Raw genomic sequence first — 26,159 nt, forward strand, 5'->3', positions numbered from 1 at the left:
CAGGAAAATCTTACCCAACCCTCAGGCAAGTATTTGCCAATTAGCCCGTTCAACAGGCTAGTGTGCGAGACCTTGTCCCATATTTGCCTCTCCAAGGAAGAAAGAAAAATCTGGAGTAAGACTGAAAGTCTAGACCTTTCCCCATTTTCTACGTCCAGCTTCAAGGATAAGATCAGTCACACACAGACACCCCGCACCAAGGCTGGCTGTGCTTTCTTCCAGGAGCAGCTGGGGTAAGAAGAGAGAAAGAAGCCAGGCCAGGCGCCTGCCCACCCAAACGACCCAAGTGCTAACGCAAGAGAGAGGGGAAGAACCCAAAGCGAAGTCTGGTGCAACCTGATTAAGTATCACTTCCCTATTACTTATTTATTTTACCTCCACCACTTAGAAACATTTGCGATTGTGTTGTGTAAGTCACGAGTGAATGCTTTAAGATTTGCTCTCCGTTTGTGCCATTACAACAGAGGGGCACGCTACAAAACGCTCCAGCTGCCTGTTGTGTCCTGCAGAGCCCTCAAAGGGCTACCAGCAACAAGCTCCCACCTCAGCTGAGCAGGGCAGGCAGTGAAGGGGTAGAACAGGCTAAGAAACCCATATCCACGTTAAGTTCAGGTTTTTCTGCAGCTCTTCGATTTCCAAAGGCTTTGTGACCCAACATATGGGCAAGCACGCAACACGGGCAACAGAAACTCCTACTGGGCCTGTATATATTCAGGAATCTGGGCATCGGCACCCATGCATTATATCTAATCTGCAAGACCTACAAGGCACGCATTGTAACTCCTAAAAGCACCGCATTTATTATCCGCTTGCAGACCAACTCCTACAAAAAGCCCAGTGCTTCCAAAATTGTCAAACTTGCTGCACATGCAATAATCCTGAAGAACTGATTTAAATGCCCCTTAAAAACGCTTCTCAGTAAAACTAGTTCCTGGCAAGTACTTGTAGGCGATTTCACATCAGTCTTACAGAAAGCATTACATGAACTGCGTGCTGATTCTGCACATTTTGATCAGCCTTTCACTATCCTGCTCTCTTATCCACATCCACATTTGACCGCCACTTGGCTAAGGACGTTGTCAAATTCAATTTTAAAATAACTTCACTGCTAAGTAGATGTCGACCCTACTTGGCAGGGTTTGGTGTTTGTTTTTAACTTATAAACTGACTGTGGAATTTGTTTTCTATTTTGGAGATAATTTTTTTTTAAATGACTATTTCATTTATTATTCATTCCTATCATGAAAATTGTAATTTTCATGAACTGGGTGAAGCTCTTCAGATACATTGTTTACAATCCCCTTTAACTAAAGGCTAACAACCAGTAAATGCTATTCATTTAAAGAAAAAAAAAATTACACACATCAAAGACAAGAATCCTTTGAAGATATGATATATTTCTCTTAAATAGCCCATACCGTTTCTGACTGGACAAAACTGTTCTGAGCTGTCCCAGGCATGCACTGTGACCTGTTGAGGTTACCCTGGTTCATAAAATGATTACACAGCTAGGAACCTACTTTAGCCATCCTCCCGTCAGTCGCACAACCTAACCCTGGTATGGGTGTCTCCTCTGCTTCTGGCCCTAAACTGAAACCGGGTAACTTCCTAGACACACGATGATGCTGATCTTCATTGGTACTGTTGCAATATTCTGACCTTCTATGCAAGCTCCTTCCTCTATTGCAGTTTCTTCTAACCTGTTCTGTAGGCATGCTTGGCACCTGGGTGTAGTACTGGCTTACCCACGTTACTGGACACAGAGGTTAAAAATGTGAGCATTGGCGAAGAGTATGTATATTGAGACTGGGGTAAACAGAAAGGAAACACCAGGCACACTTACGCAAGCTAAAAATAATGAAGTAATAGTTTCTATTTGCTGTAAGCGACAGCTTGCAGGAATAACTACTCTCTCTTCCAAACTGATAATTTCGTTTAAATATGACAGCAATTGTAAAGTCCTGCTAATTTTACAAGGAAGAGTGTTAAAAGCAAATCCATTAGACCTAAAAACAAACCTATAAGAATATCTGAAAGCCAAACACTGAAATACATAAAACATGAACCGAAAATGTATTTACAGTTTACTATCAGAAGAAAAAACAAGAACACAGAACACGGCATCAAAGCTGTAATGTTTGAAATACTGGCTTTAATGACTGCAGGTGGATAACCTATTCATCCACATGCAACTTTAATATTACTATGTTGTTAATAATAATTATAGTCCTTTGAAACAGAAATAACACTAATATTAGAAAAAAATCTCAATTTTTCTTTGCATTAAATTTATTCTCACATAACCCAGATTACAAATCTTCTAGTGTGTAGTAGCTTATCTGGAAAGGAAAAGCTAAATAAGAAACAATTTCTCCTTTTACTTCTAATAAGAGACAGTAAGACTGCAGTTTGCAAGGAAATGACAAAAGCAACTTGATAAAGTAAACATCGCCTGGCACCGAAACAGAGCTACTCCCTAACGAACATCAAAGACCCACCCCAAAAGACTGTGCTTTCGGTATCTTTGGGCCTGACACAAATTCCCAGTTAAATCTAATGATACATTTTGCTGTCTCTGAAGAAAAAAAAAAAGCCATGTGCTGAAGATAACATGGAAGCATGAGGAACGTCACCTCCCTTTTTCATCTCCCAGAAGTGCATTACTTCACATTTCCAGCAAAATGCCACTTGTGGGGCAGAAAGGATCCTTCTGGGAATTTTTCTGCATGCTTTAAAAAAGCCGGGTGAAATATCCGGCTCAGAAAACAAATATGCTGCTGGTGGAGACCTACAAACGCCCAGCCACCAGTAACAAAAACAAGCAATTGCTTTCTTCAGCAGCAAGAGCTGAGGAACTGACCCTTGCTATTGGACTGTCCAGTGCTGGCTGTGCTGGTGTGCAAGGAAGGCGAGAAAAGCAGCCTGGGGAGAAGGGCAGTGGGCACCCCAGCTGAACACACCACTACCACTGGCTAACTGGGAACTGTGTGACACCAGCAGAGTGGTTCACCCACCCTCTGATGAGGATTTGTAATGAAACAAAGAATAAACGCCTTGGTTAGCAAGTTAAGCATGGAGGAGTGCACCCTGTACTTCTTCCAGACCTACTACATGCAAATGTAGAAAAAAAAGTGAGGGAAAATATGCACAAAAGGAACATGAAAAACCAAAGTCACCTTTTCCTATGACTAGCAGTGGCAGTCAGCTAAGTATTTTTAAACACCAGGTGATCTTCTCCCTTCGAAGCCTGGTAATCTAACCTTTCCCCCTGCTGAGAAGGGCAGGGGAGGCTTGCTCTTTCTTCCTGCCACGGGCAGAGCTTCACGCCAGCAGAGCCACCTCCACAGCCCGTGTCCCCGTGTCACGCTTCTTGCAGTGCCGCCGAGAAAGTTTCCGCTTCCTCTGCAGGCGCTGCTGCGGTTGACAGCGGCTCCAGCAGCGCAGGAGTGCGGGCGCTGCCTGGCAGCAAGGTGCCGAGGTAAGGAGGGGAAAAAAAAGCGAACAAAATATTCTGCGTAAAGACACAAAGACGACACTGGAAACAATTAAGGTTTTCTTTGTGGTTTGCCTTTTTTTTTTTTTTTTTGTAATTTAACTCATCTACGTAGGTAAGAGAAAAAGCAGTTGGTGTTAACCTTACCCCTCATCGCACCCGCACAATTCTCAGATGATGTAAGAAAGCACTTCACAGCATTTTCTCTGCAGCAGGATGTTCGAACGTGAGAAGTGCTGTGTAATTTTCCACAGGGAAAGAATAAGAAGTTTCCTGACATTTTCAATATCAGCTTGAAGGACAGGGCCAATGCACAGGAAGCATATTCTCTCATCCCATTTTGCTAGTGGATGACAGATGCTCTTCAAATGAATAATTAAAGAGATTTAGATGCTGATGTCTTCAGCATACCTCTAAGCTAAGACTCGTCCATACGCATTCCACTCTTGCACGGGCTGCCTGGTTAAAAAGTCTTCGTCCTTGAAAACGTGCCAGCCAGTTGGGTATTACCCCAATTGTAACAGTTCACTTGGAAACACGAACCTTTTGGAAGTACATTAAAATTAAGTTCAGTGTGAGATGAAACTCCTGCTGAAACACTATAAACATTTAGCTCTACCAAGTTAGTGCTTACGTGTAATTTTCAATATGTTTCAGCAAGATATGTTGAAGGAGACTTTCTCCCTGATGAGCAACTTCAAATCTTTGACAACAATATTTTATGTGATTGTACCTAAGTAAATGAACGGTTGTCATTTCAAAAACATATCTCGTCAGAAAGACCACAATGGCAAAAGAGCCAGTAAAGGAGACTACTAAAAGAAAACATCCTTCAACAAATTGTAGTCATGAGCAAATAAGGAAATTACACTAGTACTCTGCAAATTAAACGTTAAAAAAACCACACGGGGTGTTTATAATAACATTCTTCTACAATACATAAACACTAGGATATTTTTCAAACACACTGAAAGCAAAAACTTTGCCTTAATTCTGCTGTGCATCTTCTCTCACTTCAAACCAAGAAAGAAACTGAAAAACCATGGGGAGACATGGACCAAAACCAAAACACCAAAAACTTGAGTTCAGTGAAGAGATCTCTCAGGACGTGAGTCATTTAATGTGCCTTGTCCACTTGTTTACTGGCAACCTATCTGACGCGATCCATCTGAATTTCTAAAAATATCTAACAATGTTTATCACCAAAGGATCTTAAAAAAAAAAAAACACACAAACTGAGAAGACATGAGGAGAAGCCATTCTTCTGGAGCAGTAACTTTTTTTTTAAAAAAATGAAATAGATACTAGGAATAAACTGCTGTTTTTTTCATTCAAGCAAGTCATCAGGAAGTAGTTCTATGATCCGTGCAGCTCAGCGTATCTGCAAATGATCTAGAAAAGGCTGTGGATGATGAAGTACCAACAGGGTAAGTTTAGATTAGATATAAGGAGGAAATTCTTCACTCAGAGGGTGGTGAGGCACTGGCACTGGCACTGCCCAGAGAAGCTGTGGGTGCCCCATCCCTGGAGGTGTTCAAGGCCAGGCTGGATGAGGCTTTGGGCAACCTGGGCTGGTGGGAGGTGTCCCTGCCCCTGGCAGGGGGTTGGAACCAGACAGGCTTTAAGGTCCCTTCCAACCCAAAACCACTCTATAATTTTAAGAATTTTTCTGAACCATTCCTTGAATACTCAGGAGCTACAAGGACATCAAATCAGCATACTGCAAGTCATGAGGGATGGAATAACAGCAGCAGAAATGGCATCATTATACCAACATGCAAGCTCACAGGACATCTATAGTTTGTTCTTTGTATCTCAAAGAGACAAACGTAAAGGGGAATAAAGGAAGGCAGCCCAGCTGACCTAAACTAGGGAGACATTTCCCAAGAGAGATGAGTTTAAACATACATACGCTAAGATTCTTCAACCTCAGGAAGAAATGTAGAACAAGAGAGGCCTAAAATCTGGAAGGCATACGAGAAAAAAGGGAATGATCTCTTATTTTCACATGCTACACAAATTAGGGACTTCAAATGTTACCATCAATATGCAGGCTTCATTTAAAAGTCCACCTTTTCCCCTAAGCAACACTGAGGTAAACCATGAAGTTTAGGTCGTCACAGACACTAACAGTTCTTTCTGAACCCAAGTTATTAGTAACAGTGAAATCTAAAACATCGGTATGTTGAATAGTTCATCACCTTCATCTCAGGAAGTTTCTGATCTGAAAACTATTAGAAGAGCATCACAGTAAGTTTCTCTGTTCTTCGTGTTCTTCCCAATGCATACGCTATTGATCTCTGATTGTCAAGATGCAGGATACTGAGTTAGGGGAACTCATGGCTTGATTCACCAGGGTAGTTGTTTCTGGTGAAAACTTGACAGCCTAGAAAACTTTTGAGGACAGTTTGTGCAAACAAATTGTTTTTACTGTTTCAGCCATAACAGTTCAAAAGTGTTTCTCAACTCACCTACTGCATTTTAATTCCTACCAATTCATCTTTCTTGTTTCTTAATGCAGGTGGATCTCATTTATGTAAACCAGTGAGCTTGAAAATCTTTATGTTGAAGCAGCTTTGAAAATGGAAAGCAGATTAAAAATTGTAACTTAAAAATTGTAACAGTTCAGTGGGTCATAGATTGACCGTTAGAACATACTCATCAGCAAACAGAATCTGCAAAGTTACAAATGTTTTTAATACCTTTAAAATAAAAGCACTTTGTAAAGTAAAGGGTTGTTATACAAGTATTTTGGAGTCCTTGCTACAAGGGCTGAAGCATTTAAAAGCCTTTCACATAAATTTGAGAGGGGCCCGATGTTACGTGGTATCAGTAAGGATGATGAAAGATACAACAGAAGGATGGAAAACTGTGAAAAACACCAACACCAATGTAAACCTAAGTCAGCAAAAGAAAGGATATTTCTCCTTGTAAGAATTTAACTTTTACGTTCAGTAGCAAATCTACTTAAATCTTAAAAAAATCTTGCATGTGTAATGAAACTGTTCACCACTGGCCATAAATTGGTACCTTCCAAGTGTTCCAGTCAGATCCTTCCTTTATATTCACTGCAATGTTCTGCCCCATATCAGAGAGGAATTTCATATAACTTCAATATAGAGGAACGCTCACGTTTAATAATGGTGAAGTTTTAAAACATAGCTTCATTTTTCCTTAGCTAAAACTAAAATGAGGGGTGGGTGGGTGTTTTGGTTTTTGCCTCCAACATCCTGGAGCAATAGCATGATGCTTCAGCTCACTAAGTACTAAGCTATATCCAGTCCCCAGCATTTCCTGGAACGTGATCATAATCTTCCATTCTCTACCTCTGCATTATATTTCATCATACACTTTGTACAGGTTTTTTTGGAGAGCAGGGTTCCAGACAGCACAACCCATTATACCAATACATCATACACACTTTAGCAGTGCATCACTTGGTCTGCCTTTGACCTGTCATTCTCCTGTCTGCATTTTTGTTTTTCCAGACAAGCTATCTTTTCAACCCACATTTTCTTCTATCCCACTGTCAGCTCCTATTAAAAGAAAAGAAGAAAAAAATGCTTCAAAGGCTGCAAACTCGATGTGGCAGAACAGTACATCCAAATCAGGCTCTAAAGGCCATCCACAACACACAAAGTATGCATTTGTCCACGTTTATTTTTAGCACCTAAGTAGGGCTTCAAACTCAACTGAAAGTTTCTTACGAAGGCTCAAAACAGATCTGAAGGTTAAATCATAACACTGAAACCCGACACAAACGTAACTATTAATTCCCAGAAGCTGATCTGAACCCACAGTGTAAAACTGAGAACCTGTACTGCCCCAAACACAGCTTGACTTTAAGGTCCAGGAGGGAAGCGACATGCCGGGGGCCACACTTACTCTTTGTGCACCAGCCTGATTCCAATGAAATGCCTATCCCAACAAGGAGAGCGCACTGATCCTCTGCTTGCCTTGCTTAGCAGGCCAGAAACAGAAAAGCAGCAATTGTATTCAGACAGCAGCCCTGTACCGATGCCTACGTGTATTTTACACTCGCACAAGGGGTAGAACAATGAGGTTAATGAACACAGCAGCCTGACTGCGGGCTCCATTCACATCTTCCTCATTACCATGTAACACACACACTGCCGCTAAGAGACCACGTGCCTCTATTTTAACTTTGCCTTGGCCCATCCTGTATACAGGCTGGGTGGTGGTGTGTGAATGAACAGGGGTTGTTTTTCATAACCATTTTCCAGCTACGCTGATCATACTCTCATTGGCTTGTACTCTTCTTCCTTCCTGTTAAAGCTTCATGATATTCAAACGCTGCTCTGAAAACAGAAATATTAAATTTCCTCTTGCAGTTTTAGGATGCTCCTATAATCTCACAGCTTTACAAGCATGACTGAATTTGCCTGTAACTATGTCAAAAACAGTAAAATTATAGGTTAGGGTTAAAAGCTCCCATTAACATTAAGTACCCAGTACACAGACATTTCTTAACATTTTATGCTTTCAATGAATACAATTAGTTGTCTTCAGGTGGAGACCTCAATATTCTCTCCGTTCAATTAGACTCCTCAACCTTTAAGCAAACTCTCAGAAGGAAAAGAAAGAAAGCAAATTACTGGCACCGTGGAAGGTGTCTTGCTTACATCACTTTTCAAATATCTCAGGCAAATTCATTAACTGGACCCATGTCTCCAGCATTTGATTGTTTTAATCAAGAATTCTTCATTTCTTCTTCCTGTAACTGCCTGCTTCATATCCAGGTTTTTAGGCCAGCCAGGAAACAACACTAAAAACCTCTTACAGATTATATAAACAATAGTTCACAATTCACACCATCAAAATGTTCTGTTTAACCATTTTAGTCTACCTAAACCTGTGTTTAGGGTGATATAATGAAGACGATATCAATTTATTTATATACATGTAATATAATAACAATAATTAATTTTAATCAAGATTAAATTCACAATGATGGCCAAGCTGTAACTCCCCGTGTAGATGATTCCCACGGGAGCACCCTGAACTCTCCATGTGGCGGAGCTGCCCAGCAGGTTGGCAGCACGGCGCGTGCCCATGCTGACTGGGAAGTCCTTCCAGCCCTGCACCGGCTGATAACACACTCAAACTCTGATGCTCAGGAATCACAAATAGCTATCACATTTCTTGCACATAAAAGTAAATGGAGGTACCTGTAGAGAATGTATTAAAACCTCAAGCAAAGCTCCAGCTCTGCTTCATGCTGCTATACAACCAGCAAAGTTCAGGTTTTCCTCCTCCGCCGCACAGATGATAGGATTGTTTCATCATTATAGATTCATATATCAACTTGATGAAAGATATTCAAAATGCCTTGTTAAGTCATAAATCACCACCAGAAGTTAAAGCAGAAGGCTAACGAACAAAGGCCCAGCCTGCATGTTTATACACTGGGCAAAACTGTTTTGTCAGAGAGGAGGCATCCGTCCAAATATCACTGTCACAATACAGCTACCAGCAGACGGTCACCATCCCATCCAGCAGTCCACCCTTATAGTTTGAGTCATAAAATCAATGATTTCACAGTAAACCCCAAGTCAATCATTATTTCATTGCTCTATACCATGAACTATGCTCAGCACCTAGCCAGATTCCCTGCATTCTCTCTCCTCATTTCCCTTTTGTTTTTTTCCCCAAGGCAACTGTGCACACACACAAAAGACATGGTTATATTGTTATAAAAAATAGTCACACTATGCAATGCTCCCTGCAAAACAAACAAGACCATCCTAATAAATACTTCTACACATCGGTTTTATTGCATGGTTATCTTAGGATATGCAGGCAGTATACACATCTGGACCCAAAGCACCATTACCTGTAGGAATAAGCTATATGACATGAAGCAATATAGACAGTGACAGAAAAAAGGAAAAAGGTAAGACAGCTTTTTATTGTTACTGTCAGAAGACAGCAACAGAGAGCAAAAATAAATCCAATAAAGTTGAAAGGGAATGCACAAAGGCAGATGATATTTGTAACTAGGTTTGGCCTGCCACAAAAACATTAAAGCCATAGAACAACGACCACAAATGTTGTAAGATCCAAAAAGGACAGTAGCTGCTTCCATATTTAGAATATGCGTGATATTCACTGATTCAATTTAAAGGAAGCTGCTTTGCTGCAACTTGTTGCCCAATTAAATAAGATGAGCAAAACAGGAAGCTATACCGAACTACAAATGAGCTCAGCAAACAGACGGGGCTTTGCTAAGGTTACAGATATTATAACCCTGTTACAGATATTTTAACCAGAACCTACCATACCGTATATGCATGGAAAAAGAATATTTTTGAAGAAGCTGCCCTAGACGTGCTGAAACAAAGCGAGCAAGGAAGCGTTCGAAGAACTCCAACTGGAACGGAGAGACAAGGAAAGGCAGGCAGTGAATCTGAGGGTCTGAGTCAGCAGCATCTATGACAAAGAGCTTAATTAACCTCCAAAGTGTCAGCAAAGAAATAAATCGCATTTCTTCTCACGTTTTCCCTGCCAGTTTATACAGCAGCTCCTTCCAAGCACTTTCGGTGAAAGCAATACTAGTTTGGCAACAACATCAGCACCAAAGGGCTATAAACATTTCTTAAAAGGGAGGTGTTGAGAGAACTAGCATCCTCTTCCCCACAGCTGTATTGGTGAGCCAACAATATTTTGGTACACAAGCTTCTGCAGGTGACCCAAAGAGATGTTATTTCTCTTATATGCTTAAATCACATCGGCTCTTAAACACCAGGATTTTTTCCAAGTCTGTACAGACAGCCCTGGTATCCTAACACCAGAAAAAAATTTTGAATAGGTCTTCACATCAAAGAGCCTCTGCAGGATTCTTTCAACCCTATTGAAGGGTACATCTCGGCTACAAGATGAAAAAACAATCCTCCCCCCAAAAAGCAAACAAAAAAAACACTGCCGGTGCTGCAAACATGACAACATAGGACAAACTACAACACATATCCCTCTGGTTTGCAAAACTCAAAATGATTTTGCCTAAGTAATTTTCCCTAAGCTGTATCATAAAAGCCTTAATTTTTATAAGGTCTCATACCAAGAACTATTTGTAAAAGAAATCAAAGCATTGTTTACGACGTTAGGAAGATGTAGTATGCAGGACCAGTTTTACAGTTAAAACCTTCAAGGCAACTTCATTCAACTTTCTCTTTAAAGTTGGCAGAAGCCTTAAGATCACATGATTTAATGTCCTGTTAATTAGGCATAGTCAGTGATACTCGCTGTCTGCTATACTGAGCTCCATTTGAATGGCTAACGAATAGTGTAAACACTCTCCTAGGGTTAAGAGGTTGGATTAGACAACAGACTTAGGATGTTCCACTTGCGCTGGCAAAGCACCATCCCTCTTTTAGTTTTTCTCATTTCCCCATAATTCTGACACGTTGTGAGGGTAGGAAAAACCAAAACACAGCCAGCAAGAACATCAGTATGTCAGTACACCTTACATTAAACCACCTCCTTAAAAATTCCTAGTTAAAAGTTTCAGGAACACTGACCAGCAGCGCTGTGCATTACAAGAACACAAGGACGGACAATCACGGTCCTGCGTACTCCCAACGTGATACACACATCCCCATCTGCTGTACTTTACAGACCACTTTTCTTGAGTTTCCAGACAATATCCTCACGGATTGCTCAACAAGTCAAGGGACTTTAATTTCCCAGACCCACCCCAGCCTCATTCAACTTCATGAAACTTGAATTTTAATAAACCGTCTCACTGCAATGACAATTAACAAATAGCCTTTGAAGGCCATAAGCAGACACACTGTCACCACCAAATAAAAACATAGCTTATTTTAACCTTCCCATTCCATTTTCTAGCAGCTGTCCACACTTCCTTGACACACATCAGACAACCCAACAGCTCAACTACTTCCAACGCCCACTTAGCGGCAAGCAGTGCCACTAAAGGCTTCATAATACTACATGCCACCTTCAGGACTAAGCACTACCCAGACCAGCACTACAAAGACATCATGCAATCCAAATTTGAGTATGGCAAAAGTATCCCTTCTCCAGAAAACGTGTAATAACCCGAGTAGTGCTTGGACAAAAATACTCTTCATTAGCTAAAAGCTGAAGTATCTTAGAAACTCAAGTTTCTACACCAGCAGTAACACAATCTCAACCTCCTAAGACAACCTGGATATAACTAATGCAAGTTCTGTCAATTGCAGTGTACTCACTGAGGTTTAAACACTGAAATTAATAAGACAGTTAAAGTACAATACGGAACTTTGACATAGATATATGAGGAGCAGAGCAGAACAAAAATGTTACAGGAATCTCGCAATCATTAGGGGGTTTCAAACTTGTTTTAAAGAAATGAAGACTTACCAACCTAACTCCTAATAGTGCCATAACAAGCTCAAACTCTCCTGGCAAACATCTTGCTGTATTTTCTCCCCTCCCACCCCTAAGAAAGTTTTTTTGGAATGTTATGGAAAAGACTAAGTTTCCTAACAAGAACACACCTTCAAAAGTTTCCCTCTTCAATCCCAAATTCTTGCTTTGTGAATCTCAAAATCAAAAGATAATTTTCCTGAAAAGCAAACTATAAGAGAAATTACTGTACTAAATTCAAGGAGGGTGCTCTAGAACACAAAAAATCAGATCATTTTCTTCGTAGAAGTTAAACCAGCAGAGCAATAATTAAGCTGCAACATAATCATCACTTTGCAGAATAAATTAGGTGACTTTCTACAAATGCAGGTTGATCATTTAAAAAAAAAAATCTTCATCTTTGTCAAACACTCAACAACTATTGAAATCAGTCTTAAAAAAATCATAGCCCCCCCCCCCCAATTTCATAAACTTTGTGAAATACAGATTCTTAAAAATATGATCTCCGTAATATCCTCTCCCCTCTCTTTAAGTAGTCTGTCATTGAAGGAAGAAGTTACCAACCTTGCTTCCATTAGTTTCATTAGGTTTAAACATGTTTTTGCCAAAAACAAGCTCAGTGTAAACTGTTAGTTGAAAAACACAAAAACACATTCATGAAGCTAAGTAACCAATTTATTCTGGCTGCATGTTTTCTAAAAGATTAAGTGATGCAGCCCAAAAAAATTTACGGAGGACTACATTTACCACCAAACAACTTTACGGAGGACTACATTTACCATCGAGTGGAGTTTTGGAAGTCTCTGAGGCCAGAAATTCCAGCCTGTCCAGGCAGCTGTTCACCAGTCTCATGATTCAAAAAAAAGACAAATCCAAAAACCAAAGACCCACCACATTAATCAGATTTCCCAGCTTCCCCGTTTCCGCCCATTACATCCCTGAAGACAGCGATAACGGCCTACCCTTAGCCTTGTAAGGTTGGGGAGACCAGCATGAGGATAACCTTCGCCACCCCAAGAACACAGTGCCAACCCACGTTCACCTTGTCATCCACCTGCGTCCAAGGATTTTTTTTTCCAGCTTTTTTTTTCTTGGAAAGCTGCCTCCTAGCCAGCCCCAGCCCAACCTGGTGCTTAGGGACATGGTTTAATGGGTGACATTGGTAGCAGGGTGATGGTTGGACCAGATGATCTTGAAGGTCTTTTCCAACCTTAATGATTCTATGAATTCTATTTTTTTCCTGGTGCAGGGCTTCATGTTTTTCTTCACTGAACTCCCCCAGGTTCCTCCTGTCAGGCTCCCCCAAATGGTGACCGCCTTCCAGCGTATCGACCAACTTGGCACCATCCAAATGTGCTTGCTGGAGACCACACTCCCGCTCATCATCCAGACCGATGCGAGTCACTAAGTCGTACTGGCCCCAGAACTGGTCCTGGAGGGATGCCACTCAGTCTGCCACCAGATGGACTTTGCTTCACTGATCACCAGCCCCTGGGCTTGGCAATCCAGCCAGCTCCCCACACACCCTAATGCCATCTTACCTGGTCCGTATCTCACCAATCTGGACAGGAAGACATGATAGCAGACTTGTCAAAGGCCTTGCCGGCCTTTGCAGAAAGGTATTTCCAGCATCAAATTAGATTTTGAATTCTTAGGTGAGGGAAGGAAAAAAAAAAAAAAAAAGATCCCTGGCACTTACGTTGTAGAAATATTTCTAGCTTAACAAGCTAAGACTCCATTACCCTACTAATAAACACAAATTTGTGCACCAAAAAGACTTCTGTATTTCTCCTGATAACAAACGTAGTAAGAAGGATAAAAATAAGTAAGGTCAAGATAGAGGTGGCGATTAAAAAGGGGACAAAAAAGAAGCATACAACCTCTGGCTTAACCGTAGGAATGACCTTCAGGCCTGTCCTTTCACCAGAGTGAAAGAGAGACTGTGTGTGTGTGGCCATGTGGTCCCAACAGGGTTTTGTTGCTTTTTCACAGAAGCCTTAAAGAAAAAGTTTCCCATATTCATCACAATTAAATCCACTGTTGTCCTCAAAAATCTCACTTGCCACACTGCTCTTACAAAACCTCAGCATTAGCCCACGGGTATTTAAAAACCCTTACATACAATGCAGATCGATACTGTCACTTTAGAAACAGAATATAACTGTTTGCTACACTTTTGAGCAGGGACTCAACTTTCAGCTGTATTCCTTCAGGAAATAAACCCCCTACTATCATCTCCGGAGTTTCTCTTTCACACTCACCAATAACGTTTAGGCCTCTTGGCCAGCATCAATCAAACCTGACAAAATAGCCCCCAAGATCAGTACCAGAGCACGTTATTAACTGGATTCTGAAAAGTTCCCCCTGAAATATAAAAATGTGCTGTTGGTTTAGGGCACTTTTTCAGAATATTTTTATATCGCCTACCTCTGCACCTTACAATACTAATAATTAGTAGTTTGGGCTTGACTCTGCCTAACGATCTTGTTGCAAGGTATTTCATTCAAAGTCAGAAGTTACATTCTTACAGCTCTCTCCTGTAAATTTGTTTCATATTTGTTTTAAAGACTTATTGCCTAACACTTCCATTCACTATTTTAGAAGTCACAATAGTTAGCAAATGAAATCAGTCAATGCAGTTCTGTTTCAAATCATTCACTTTCAGTCTTTCAGTGATGCCATGGCTGGATTTAAAATGTTCTTTTTTATTAAAAAAAAAAAGTACCTTTTTTACCTTTTTTCCCTTTTCTTGTTTTTAGTAACAGAAGACCATTTCACTAGACTTCAGTCTGCATGCGAGAACCAACTTTAAGTCATGTAACTTTAAGCGGCTCTCTTCTCGGCGAGGGCTCGACGTAGAGCCCAAGTTCCCATGACTACATGCTACACACTCCGTTGGGATTTATCTGAGCAGCATACTGAGCAGAGGGCACCAAAGATCACCTTCACAGTTTCCTAACTGATGAGCAAACGTGAAGACGCCTGTTGGGAGTTCAAAAAAAAAAAAAAAAAAGAGGCAGTACTCCTCTAAAAAACATATGAGCTACCTACCACAAAGTTATAAGTACTTTCCAAAGTGTGCCTAAAATGTATATAAAATCTCAGAAGGCAAAGCTAATTAATCTGCCATGACTGAGACTTTGGCTTACGGAGATACCAAGAAAGTTTTCTTGTTTTTTCCCCCCCTCGCATCAGTCAAATTAGGTAAAAGGAGATTGCCTGCTTATTGTAATCAATCGTTTCAACTACTATCAAACGAAGAGTAAAAACCAATTTCACACTAGATGAAAAAGATCTGCAGCATCTAAATGTAAGAGCATCCTCAACTTCGTTTTTGTGAAACGTGCTATTGTAGATACGGGATGTTGCTGTCAATATTATCTCTTTCTTCACATCTTCAGTATCGTGACCAGGAGTCACTCCCCATGAGCAGTCACTGTGGCCTCTGTTTATATTTTAGAGCACTCAATTACGCATTTTTACTTCTTTGGTGCAATTTGCCATTCAGTGTAAGAACAGCAGTCATTATGCTAAACTTCACTTATTGGCCAAGAATTTTTTTTGGTGTGTCTGTTTCTTCTAGGACAGTCTGCCACCGAAAGCATACTTCTTCGAAAACTGAAGATTGCTTATGACCCATTACACAAGAACCAGATCTAGAGTACAAAGCTCCCTGTGGTGCAGGACTGTTTCTAACTGCCATATATAAAACGTTATGAGGATTGGAAAAGCTGGCTTTAGGGCTGTTGCTGCTGGAGTCTCTTGGATTCTTTTTAATTATTTTATAAAAAATAAAGAACCAAAACGTTATGATTTATCTGTTGCAGTTATATACAGATGACCCTTCAATGGAAATTAAGCGATAGAAACGAAAGAAAAAAATCTTTCACTTCAGACATAAAATAGATCTTACCAGCACAGGCTAATGAACAAAATCTCTGCAGACTGCCAACTAAAACAGAAAGCTGACTTAGAAACAAAACGCTACTGCTCTCTTGCGTGGTTCCATCTGCCTCCCTTGATAGAGTATCTCTTTGCTTAAAAATGATCTTACGTCAGAAAAGCATAAAATCACGGTAGATCAACTGACCATATAGCAGTTTTAGTGCTAACTAGAGCTACATGTTTCAAGAAAATCATGAGCAGGCACAAACCCAGATCCCTTACCCTTGTCCTACAAGTCTTTCCATGCATTAGACTAAGGAAATCTCACAAAAACTGAAGCATAAAGGGAAAGTTACACGTGGGAAACTACGAAGAAAGGCTATACACTAAAAACCAACAAAACAAGAAATCCCCCACACAAACAAGAATACGTTCCCAACTCTAACCTTACGTAAGTGTCCGTGATGATGAAGCACACTGAGAAATCTTCTCCCTTCGAGTTATGTTAGATTATACCAAACTGGCACTGTGAACAACAGCATTGATCATTTGGCTCCGGCTCAGCCTAACGCAATTACTTCACTGATGTAGCATGCATGCATGCATCTGTTACAAGACCAGTCCACACCAACAGATCTTCCAACCCTAGCAGATCAGCACAGTGGAAAACAAAATAAGCAACAGGCATTGGATTATTTTTTTTTAAACATATCTGCTGCCACATTTTGTATTCCATTCATCAGTTAAATATTTATTAACAAGCGTATGACAAGACCTAATTGTCAGAAAGCGTACTTTCAGTTTCCAACATCTCAATGAAGAGCAAAAAAAGAAAAATAACACTATTGAAGATGCTCAAGTAGTATAGGAGCACAGTAGTAAAACAAGCATCAGAAACAACTGTGGCTGTTCCTTGTTGTACCAGCAGCTTCCAAATGATCCAGGTACTGCAAATTCTTATCTAGCCAGTCTGCCTAAAGGGAACTTCAGCATTTAAGCTTAACCTACGTATTTCATGACAATCCTACAAAACAACTGCTTTAGAACAGGCTGGTCATGATAACTGAGTTATCCTCCATGTGCAAAGACATCCTTTCAGCTGGAGCTGGGACACAGTGAAATGGTTATCAAGACAGTCTCGTGGAGATCCCACACGTGCAGCACTTATTCTCTGAACAGATGTCATCATTACCTAAAAATCCAAACTAGCTCACGCAGTAATATCAACTCAGGGATTAAAATCCACTCTTCAAAAATCTATCTGAGTAACAAATCACGGAACGACTGCAAATATAAGAACATGTTTGGTAAGAACAAAGCAGAAGCTATTATTTTAAGACGCTGCATCAGTGATCTGTCTATACCATCTTAGGATTTCCACAATTGGATTGTTTTCTAAGTGATTAACCACCCATTTAGATAATCCACCTCTTTATGGGAACGGTATTATAAAAGCTTCTCCCATTGTCATGCAGAAATATGAAGTTAAAAAATGTCTTCAACATACAAATGTAATGCTGTACTACAGAAAACAACACAGAAAGGAGCAAAGATTTCAGTTTCTCTTGAATTAGACTACAATATATGGTTTTGTTCCTTCCCCTTGGGGTTTGAAAAGAACTCATTATTTTAGCATTAGAAAGAATGAACTTTAAAATCTGTGTTTACTGATGGCCAACAGATAACACTCACACTTAAAGAAAAGTTATGATTAAAATATTTCTTGTGGCTCTTTAGTAATTACTCAAATAGTAGATTCCTAACCCCAGCTACAAAGCTGACAGGGTCTTTTTGTTGTTGTTGCTCTGGTGCAACTGGATGACAAAAAGAGTTTTGTCTCTTTAGAAGAAAAAAAAAAAAACTTGCAAACTTTCAAAAGTTTCAATCGTTTAAACAGTGTGAAACCTTTCTAGTCAATCTGCTACCTACTAACGTGTACTTACTGTTTTCTCCTTTGAGAATATTACAACAGATTTGAGTAAAGTTTAGTTTTACTATTTAAAAATAAGTCACACTGAAGTCTTCAGAAAATCCTTCCTGGGCTCCTGATGTTTTGAGGTATGCCTTTGTGTTTTGTTGGGCTTTCCAAAGACTTACCAAAAACCTAAGGAGTCTTAATTAGTGAAAATGCCTGCTCTGATACTTTACCTGAAACTTGTCCCAAAATTGCATCTATCTGGATCCAAACTCTAATCTGAAAAGAATCATATCTGAAGAGAGTTGTAACTAGGAGGGAACATGCATCAATCTACCTAGAGAGCTGAATGAAGTGTACTTCTATTGGAAGAAAGACAAGTGAAAAAAAAAAAAAAAACAACAGCAGTTGATTCCATCATCTACTTTATTATTTCAGAAAACTTACTAATTGTGATTAAGGTACAGTAAATTCACAATTCTGTGGTGCCTTCATAGAACTAGATACAGACGCACATACACATAAACATGCAAACAACTATTTCTTTTTTGTCACATTCTTAACGAAAAGGTGGTTTAGATCTTATCACTGATCTGAGCTACAGCAAGAACTACCTCGGACTGAAAGGCCATGAAACAGATCCAACTTCTGTTAATCTGTTTAATTTCCCTAGTTTTTCAGTTCATAAAATAGTTTTAGTTCTGTCTTATTTAGAATAAAGAAAATAATTTGTTTATCCAAAAATGACCTTACAGTCTCTGGGGTAGGGGCAGCTTGTTTTGAATTATGTTCACTTTAAATCGAGCTAAGAGACTTCACACTGCAGAGCCCTAACAGCACAGAGCTTGACATTGTCTGCAAAAGCCTACTGAGGCCCCAACCCACATGCAACATTAGGTTAAAAATCAAACAGCTAAAAGGATGGGATCATCCTGTTTGCCTTAATATAGTGGGCTCAGAATTGAAGTTCAGGAGCTGCTTGAAGAGCTCTTCAGTCATCCACGATGCACGGACAATAGCAGCTGTAATAAGAACCACGTAACAGCCACTTCAACCGTTCAATTTCAATCCGCTGTTTCATATGAATCACAGCCTTGGGTAAGCAGATGTACAGAAACCAACGCAGCTTTAAAGTAGCACCAGGAGAACTGTGTATGCAAGCTACAACTACAGTAAAGCCATACAGTCAAAGACTGTAATGGAGCACATCACTCGCCACATTCTGCCCATCTGCATTTCTTCATGCAAATTAATACAGATGAATTTGGGAGAGTTGCAGGTCTTCTGCAGTACCTATCAGCAAAGTATGTCTGTATCGTTTCCCGTTAAGTAAAGCTTTCCAATACTGACAGATAATCAAAAATCACAACCCAAGTCCAGAATCAATTTAAGCAGCAGACATTAAATAGAGCACACAAAATAGTTGCAAAAAAGAAATGTATGAAATAACGCAAGCACTAGAAGCACCCAGTATTCTCTTCTGCTCTGATTTATTACTATCAAATCCAACATTAAAACTTTGAAAATACACACAACCCACAGAAATGGTACAAAAAAAACAACAACTGTATATTTGTCTGCTATATTTAAACTGCCCTCATTTGAGTTTATTTGGAAGGGCATTACAACATTATTACACTCTGAGTGTATCTCCCAAGTTATGAAAGCATTTTACTGTATTCTTACCCTGAAAGTCACCAGTGAGGGGAGAATGCACATTTAACTCTACGAATGCTGTCATCGCTACTAGCAAATACAGAGTGGCTGTACCTATTCCACATAGTTAAGACCAGGGGGCAGCAATACTGTCAAACACAAAACAGGTTGATTTCTCACAAGTCTACAAGCAACCATGGCCTAGTTACAGAAAAAAGCAGTTATAGGTATGGAAAGAAGTTGCTGAAGTTAGTCAAAGTTACGTAATTTTTTAAAAGTAAGACACGTGATTTTAAATGCAATCTCACTGTCATTCTATTACCTAGTCAGTTTCTGTAAACAACAGCACTAGGAAAATTTTGAACATAGAAACTTTTTCTACCAAGCCAATACTAAGACATCTTAGTCCTATGGAATCAGATTTCCCATTTCCAGGACCACCAGAAGAACGCTATGATCAATATCCTTTCCTCGCATGCCAAATACTTTGCTCCTACCAACACATTCAGCAAAACTGAAAAGAATCTGAAATCCATCTCCAAGACAGGCACTGGCTCCTCAAGTATCGACAGATACTTGTCAAACTGAAAGCGTAATCCAAAGCGAGAACGTACTGTGGTTTATGAAGCAACAGCAAAAAACTGTCTTCTTCCAGTGTCGTTATGCTAGAACCTTCAACTGAGTGCAGGGTAAGAGATGAGCTACACTTTAAAAAAAAAAAAAAAAAGTCCTTTGGAAGACATTTCCTCATAGCTGCTGACCTAGTCCCTAAGAAATCTCATTGAGACCTCAAATAGGAAGCAATAGCCTGATACCCCATAGAAAACAGCTCTGTAACTTTGCCTTCTTTAACACATATGCTCCTTGATAGCGAAGCAGGATGGACATTTAAATGTCACTAATAATAAGCAAAAAAAACCAACACTGAGCCTTCAAGGTTGAGATGATGAGACAATCTGACCGCCTCTACTGCATTATTTTGCTCTCCTCCTACCCCTTACTTCATTTTCCTCTCTCCAAACGTATCCCTCCATCCTCCACCTCAGTTCTCAAAGTCTCCCTCCAGGTTTCTGCGGTCGGATTTCTGCGTTGCCTTGATCTAACGACTAGGGGAAACCTCTCATCCTCCCAAACCGAATTCAACCTCCAGAAGCCCAACATCCACACTTTTTCCCTGCTGCAACACCCTCCAGCACCAAGAGCGCGGAGCAGTACGATGCTGGCACCTCAGTTCCAGCGGCCGCTCCGTGCGCCGATCTTTGGGATGTCAGGGCAGGAAAGCTTTCTGTGACCGCCTCAACACAAGCGCAAAGTCCCACGATTAGAAGAGGAGAAGAGATTACACGCATACCAATGCCTCCAGCTCCCGTGGGTTTGGGCTGCAAACGCTGCCCCGTGCTGATGCTCCTTAGGAAAGCTAAAATATGAAGAAACAAAAAAAAAAAAGGGGGGGGGGGGGGGGGAGCAGCGAGGCTCGGTTACCTCTTCCAGCAGCGTGACCGTGTTCCTGCAGTTCTGCAAGCGGGTGGTGAAGCTGGAGGTGGTCGGGGAGTTGTAATCCTCGGTGGTCTCGGCGATGAACTCCGACACGGTGATCTGGTCCGGCATGATCCTGGGGAGGCACACCGATCCGGCGGGGGGGGGGGGGGGGGGGGGAGCCAAGTTTTGGGGGGGAAAATGAGGGTAAACGGGGAAAAAAAAAAAAAAAAAAAGCAGAGGGAAGATGTTAAGAGGCGGCAGAGCCCCGCAGCATCCAGGCGGCTGAGTCGCAGGGAGAGGCTGAGGCTCCTCGCCCCCCACACCCTCCTCCTCCTCCTCCTCTTCTTCCTCCTCCTCCTCCTCTTCCTCCTCCCGGGCAGGAGGCGAAGGGGGGCGAGGCCCCGCCGGTGGGGAGCAGCTCCCCTCGGCTGCCTGCGGGGCCGGGGCCGCCTCTGAGGAGCGGGAGGAGGAGGAGGAGGAGGAGGGAGGGGAGGAAGGCGGGAGGGCAGCAACACCCGCCGCGCTCAGCCCCTTTTCCCCCCTCCCTCCGCCCCTCGCTTGTCCCCGAGCTGAGCTTGGGGCTCGGGCGGGAGGAGGAGGAGGAGGAGGAAGAGGAGGAGAAGGGACAGGGACGGGGGTATGGCGGCGGGAGCTGGCGACAAGGAGGGGGGGGGCTCCGCCGCCGCTGACAGTCGCCGGGGAGCCGCACGCGCTGCCCTGCGCCCGCCCGCACCCGTTACGTGGGCCAACGAGGAAGTGCTCGGCGCAGGCGCGCCCGCCCGCCTCGCCCCCTGCCGGAGGAAGGGGGGGGGGGGAGGTGGGTTTAAAATTAAAATGTTTTTAAATTTAAAATCGAGATGTTATTAACATCGACGTTAAACGAAAAGGCGGCGCGGGGGGGGGGGGGGGGGGGAGCACGCGCGCGGGCGGTGGGTTTCTGAGTGAAAGTGAATAGGTAAATAAATGCTATTAAAATGTGAACTGTATAACTAATGGAGGGGAATTAATGGCAAATAAATGCTAACTATAAAAAGATAAATATTAACCATATAACTAATGCATGGAAATTAATGGCTTAACATGATCGATCGTTAATGATTTTTAATTAATAAGATCGATAATGAATGACTTAATTAATAATAATAATAACTGCTGGCAGACTGCTGAGGGCTGACCGGCTGTGACATCCCGCTTCCCCGGCCGGTACCAGGCTTGGTTTCTGCATCCCGGCGCCAGCAGAGATAAATCCCAGGGGTGACAGCACGTTTTGTTTTGTTTTATGTTCCCCTAAGTCCATCGCAGGCAGTTAAAACCTCGATTGGCACTCACAAGCCCTCGTACTCCGGGCGCTTTATGATACAAAGCATGAAGATACCGACTATCGTCCAGCAACCGCACTATGATAAAGTCATCACCATAAGCAACCTGTGCTGATTTTTCCCCTCCTTACACCCAGGTACTTTTTAAAGGCCCTGCTCTGTCTCCACAGCACTCTGGAAGCCTCCAGCACCGAGCTGCTCTCCCAGTCCCACTTCTGATTTTTACAGGGCTCCTCGATGGCTGGGGCTCAGTGACTCTGACCCCGGTGGCAGCAGCACCAGCACCAGCCTGAAACCCCCATCCCAGCCCCAGTGTCTTCCCTTTGTGCTGCTCATCGAGTCTGCACCCTTTCAAAAGCACTATTTCTTCATAAGGCAAAGTGTTAAAGTGTCCTTTTTTTCGTTACTGCATCATGGAACTCCGGGAATTGATGGACAGTGATAAGGAGGTTTTATTTTTCCTTTTTTTTTTTTTTTTTTTCTTAAAGCTTAGATTCAGGGGCCCATATGTGCCTTTATAAAGAAGGCTGGGTCTCAGGAGACTCGAGTAATTATGGTCATCTGCCGTTTCAGCCTGATTTATTTAATCAGAGTATGTGTTTTCCTTCTCTTTGTATTTGGGATGCTCTCCACAAAAGCCAGGAAATTCAGGACTGGTAAATGCCCTGACATGTGAATAATTGAAAATGAACAATATGATATGGATACATCCAATTCAAGGGTTTTAGCATTCTGTACGTCAGCACCTGCTCCCGTGCTACAGCACACTTAGGCTGGTACATGGTTTTCAATGTAATTCTAACAAAACACTCAGAAACTGCTTAAAATACCAACAAGAGTCTGCAATGCCTGAGTAAGCATTAAAAGGAGATACCTGCTTGGTTTATACCCATAAAAAATGGTGTCACCAGCAGGATTTGCAAGCAGCTCTGCCAGCAAAAATATGATCAATGCTCCAGAGACATGGTCCTGGCTGTGGTTTCTGTGCCATGGCAGAAGCCCTTCATGGCCGTGGGGTTGCTTTGGGGGCTTATGATGGCACCAGTGGCCGTGGGATGTCACGGGGCTGTGAGAGGTAGGGTGGGCAAGGGGAGGAGGACACCAAGAAAAGAAGCACGTGGGAGTTGCACTGGAAAAAAAATGGAGCAGGCGGAAAAAAAAGGAAGAAAAAAAAAAAGATTGAGAAAGCAAACGGAGTAGGTAGGAAGAAAATCAATTGAGGATCGTGTTCGTAAAAGCAGTGGAGGAGGAAGAGAGAGCAAGGAGATAAAAATGGTTGACAAGATGAAGAGCAATCTGGAAAAGAGAGTGGAGAAGAGTGGTTGGGGGGTTTGGGCCGGGAAAGCATTGTTAGAAGAAGTGAAAAGAGCTATTCCAGCACGCCCATCATGTCTGGATACTGGATAGGCGATGGATATGTCCCCAGGGCCAAACTGGGCCTCTGTGGTCACCCTGGGTGACGCATGGCACCATGCGGGCCATGGCCTGTCACGCAGCTCTCCCTGCCTCGGGCCCAGTGCCCGGGGCCGCTGCAGCCGGGGACCCGGGCCTGCCCTGGCAGACTTCATACGAGGGTAAATCCATGACAGCATTTATCCGGGTTTGGTGAGCAGAGTGCTCCCACTGCTATGTGTTGCTTTGTTCCTTTCCAGGCTGGTATTATTAGGTTTATGCATTGGTCTTTGGATGGTGAAATAACCTCCTCTGCTCTCCCAGACGGACTTTTCCCCATGGAGTGTGTACAGATTTCAGTAGGGATGGGTTCTTTAATATTACTGAGAGAAAATTTAAACCTTGGAGCTGAAGAGCATTGAAGAGGAAAGGAGACAGGCCGGGGGAACTGGAGCAACAAAGAGTGGCAGGAGTGAGGCATAGCTGGGCAGCAGTCACTGAGCTTATGTTTCCTCATCAGGCAAAAAATGATCTTCTAACGTAAAATATTAAATATAAAAAAGCAGAGAATACAGAAGAATACCAGGAAATAAGGAGAAAAGCACAAGTCCTAGAGGTGAAAAAGTTGTCACCAATGATAATTGCCTGTTAGTCTGTTTTTTCAACAGTTCTTAAATTGTTCACTTTATTCTTTATAAAGAATGTGGTGCTCAGTTCTGCTGCTTTGAAGCAGCATTTGATATTTCCCTATATAAATGCTTGTACAGAAAATAACCCTATGGGCATGACCTCTTTAGACTTAGATTATCTCCCCACTTAAACTCACTGGAAGCAGGATTAACTAATTAGCAGCATGTTAATAAAAAATAAATGACACAATTTGCCTATCAAAATGTGCTTATATTTAACCTAGTCAAATTATATAACTGTTTCAGATATCTTTCGGTGGATTTCAGATTTAACCATGTTTCCTGTTTTGAATGTGATCAGCATCTGAGATTCACTTCTAAATGTGTAAGATGCACCTCTCTATAAATTGTCACTAACTGAAATCACTGTTTCACTTCACAAATGCCAAAGAATAATCAGCAGAGTGTGAAAGTTATATTTCACGGCGTCTGCTCTAACGATGTCTGTGTCTGGGCTCCGGGGGCAGGCTCTGCTGCAGCCTTGTATCGTGCAAGGCTTGCCAGCAGCAGCCACACTTATCTCACTCCTCTCAGTTCCCTGAAGGGAAAGGCATCGCTGTGTCCATCCTTGGACATGCTAGCATGGGTGAGAAGGGTGCAAGCAGCCCTGGAAACACAGCTCTTTGCTGGTGATACACCGCAGTCAAGGAAGTTGTGCTGTTCTGCTATCCCACCCAGTGATTCAGTCTGCAAATCCGTTTGATTCCTTTGGCCTTTCTTACAATGATTGCTAACAGGAGAGTTAATTATAGCTATAAGTGCACCTTAGCATGTTGATAATATTTCTGCAGGATTTGTGATACCACACAAATACTGCTTAGGGAGAGGCTGAACAGCATAGCAACACCAGCAGAAATTACTAACGCAGGTGTTTTGCAATCAGCTGACTAGCAACTGTGGCATTTTTCATTTTATAGTACTCCAGTCATCGTGTATTTAGATTGAGATCAACAGCTCATTCACAAGAGCCAAGCAATAGTCATCAGGTGACGATGACTGTCATCATCGCAAACTTTCAAACATCACGGATATGGGCCAGGGGTGAGCAGCTACACTGCGCTTGCACAGCTCCTCGTGGCATCAGCCCCATTAACTACACAAACCACACAGTGGTGTGAGAGAGAACAGGGAGATTATCTTTCTACTAGAGGTATGGAGACAGATAGAGGAGGGTGTGGCTCCGCTGAAAGAAAGCAGGATGTATTTTTGGTTGTGTAGCCGTGCAAAGTCAGCTCTTCAGCACCGCCGTGCTGCAGCGCGTGGCGGGGCTCCTCCGGGTGTGATCACGCAGAGAGCAGCCCCAGGACCACCCCAAGGCCACCGCTGCCTGCTGCATGGAAAACAAGCTGGCAAACACACCTCAGGTGTGGCAGCCTCCGGGTTTTGGGAAACGAGCTTGACCCGGGTCCCTGGCTGGGTGCCAAAACCGCTCCCGAGCATGCTCAGAGAAGCTGCCACCTGCATCATGTGCAACCTGCCAGCGTGACTGTGAGAAGAAGGAAATCGCTGTGTGCATGGCTGCTATGTGGATGGCTCTCCTTCCCCAGTACGAACATAGTCATTCCAGGATCTCACATGTCAACTCTGCCTTTTTTTTTTTTTTTTTCCCCCACACAAAGAGATGATGCTACTTTGTGCCTACGTTCATTTCTTTACTTGTGAGTTTCCCATCTTGGCTATTACTGCTAACAAAATTAGTGTAGATCAGGCATTAATGTTAAATGAAAACATCAGATCATTGCAATGCATATGTCTTTGTTAGTAAACTACCATAGTTGTTCTTGTTTTGCTCCTTAGCATCTTCATGAGCACAGAGAGTATCAGAATAGCAACAGAAGTAGTAGAGTGCTAAAACCCATCAGGAAAATATCCTTAGGCTATATTACTATACTACACTGATATTCTGGACAAATCTGTGGTTTGGTGTTATATTCACGCATTTC

At 42.1% G+C, this 26,159-nt stretch overlaps 1 protein-coding gene across 5 annotated transcripts in view; it reads right to left on the bottom strand.

Annotated features, from left to right (window-relative positions):
• The window catches only part of ASAP1 (ArfGAP with SH3 domain, ankyrin repeat and PH domain 1), a 146,896-nt gene that overhangs the window by 95,874 nt on the left and 24,863 nt on the right, over positions 1-26,159 (bottom strand). For 2 of the 5 annotated variants that reach the window (XM_080578077.1, XM_080578073.1), the window contains exon 3: positions 20,820-20,949. The exons of 1 other annotated variant lie outside the window; for it this stretch is intronic. In XM_080578077.1, coding sequence (XP_080434203.1) covers positions 20,820-20,949 — 130 coding nt within the window. Of the gene's footprint in view, positions 1-20,819; positions 20,950-21,512; positions 21,605-26,159 lie in introns of those variants that run through there. 2 more of the 5 variants (XM_080578074.1, XM_080578075.1) reach the window with 2 other exon arrangements.

The sequence above is a fragment of the Anser brachyrhynchus genome, assembly GCF_964034855.1.
Source record: "Anser brachyrhynchus genome assembly, chromosome: 2".
Lineage (NCBI taxonomy): Eukaryota > Metazoa > Chordata > Aves > Anseriformes > Anatidae > Anser > Anser brachyrhynchus.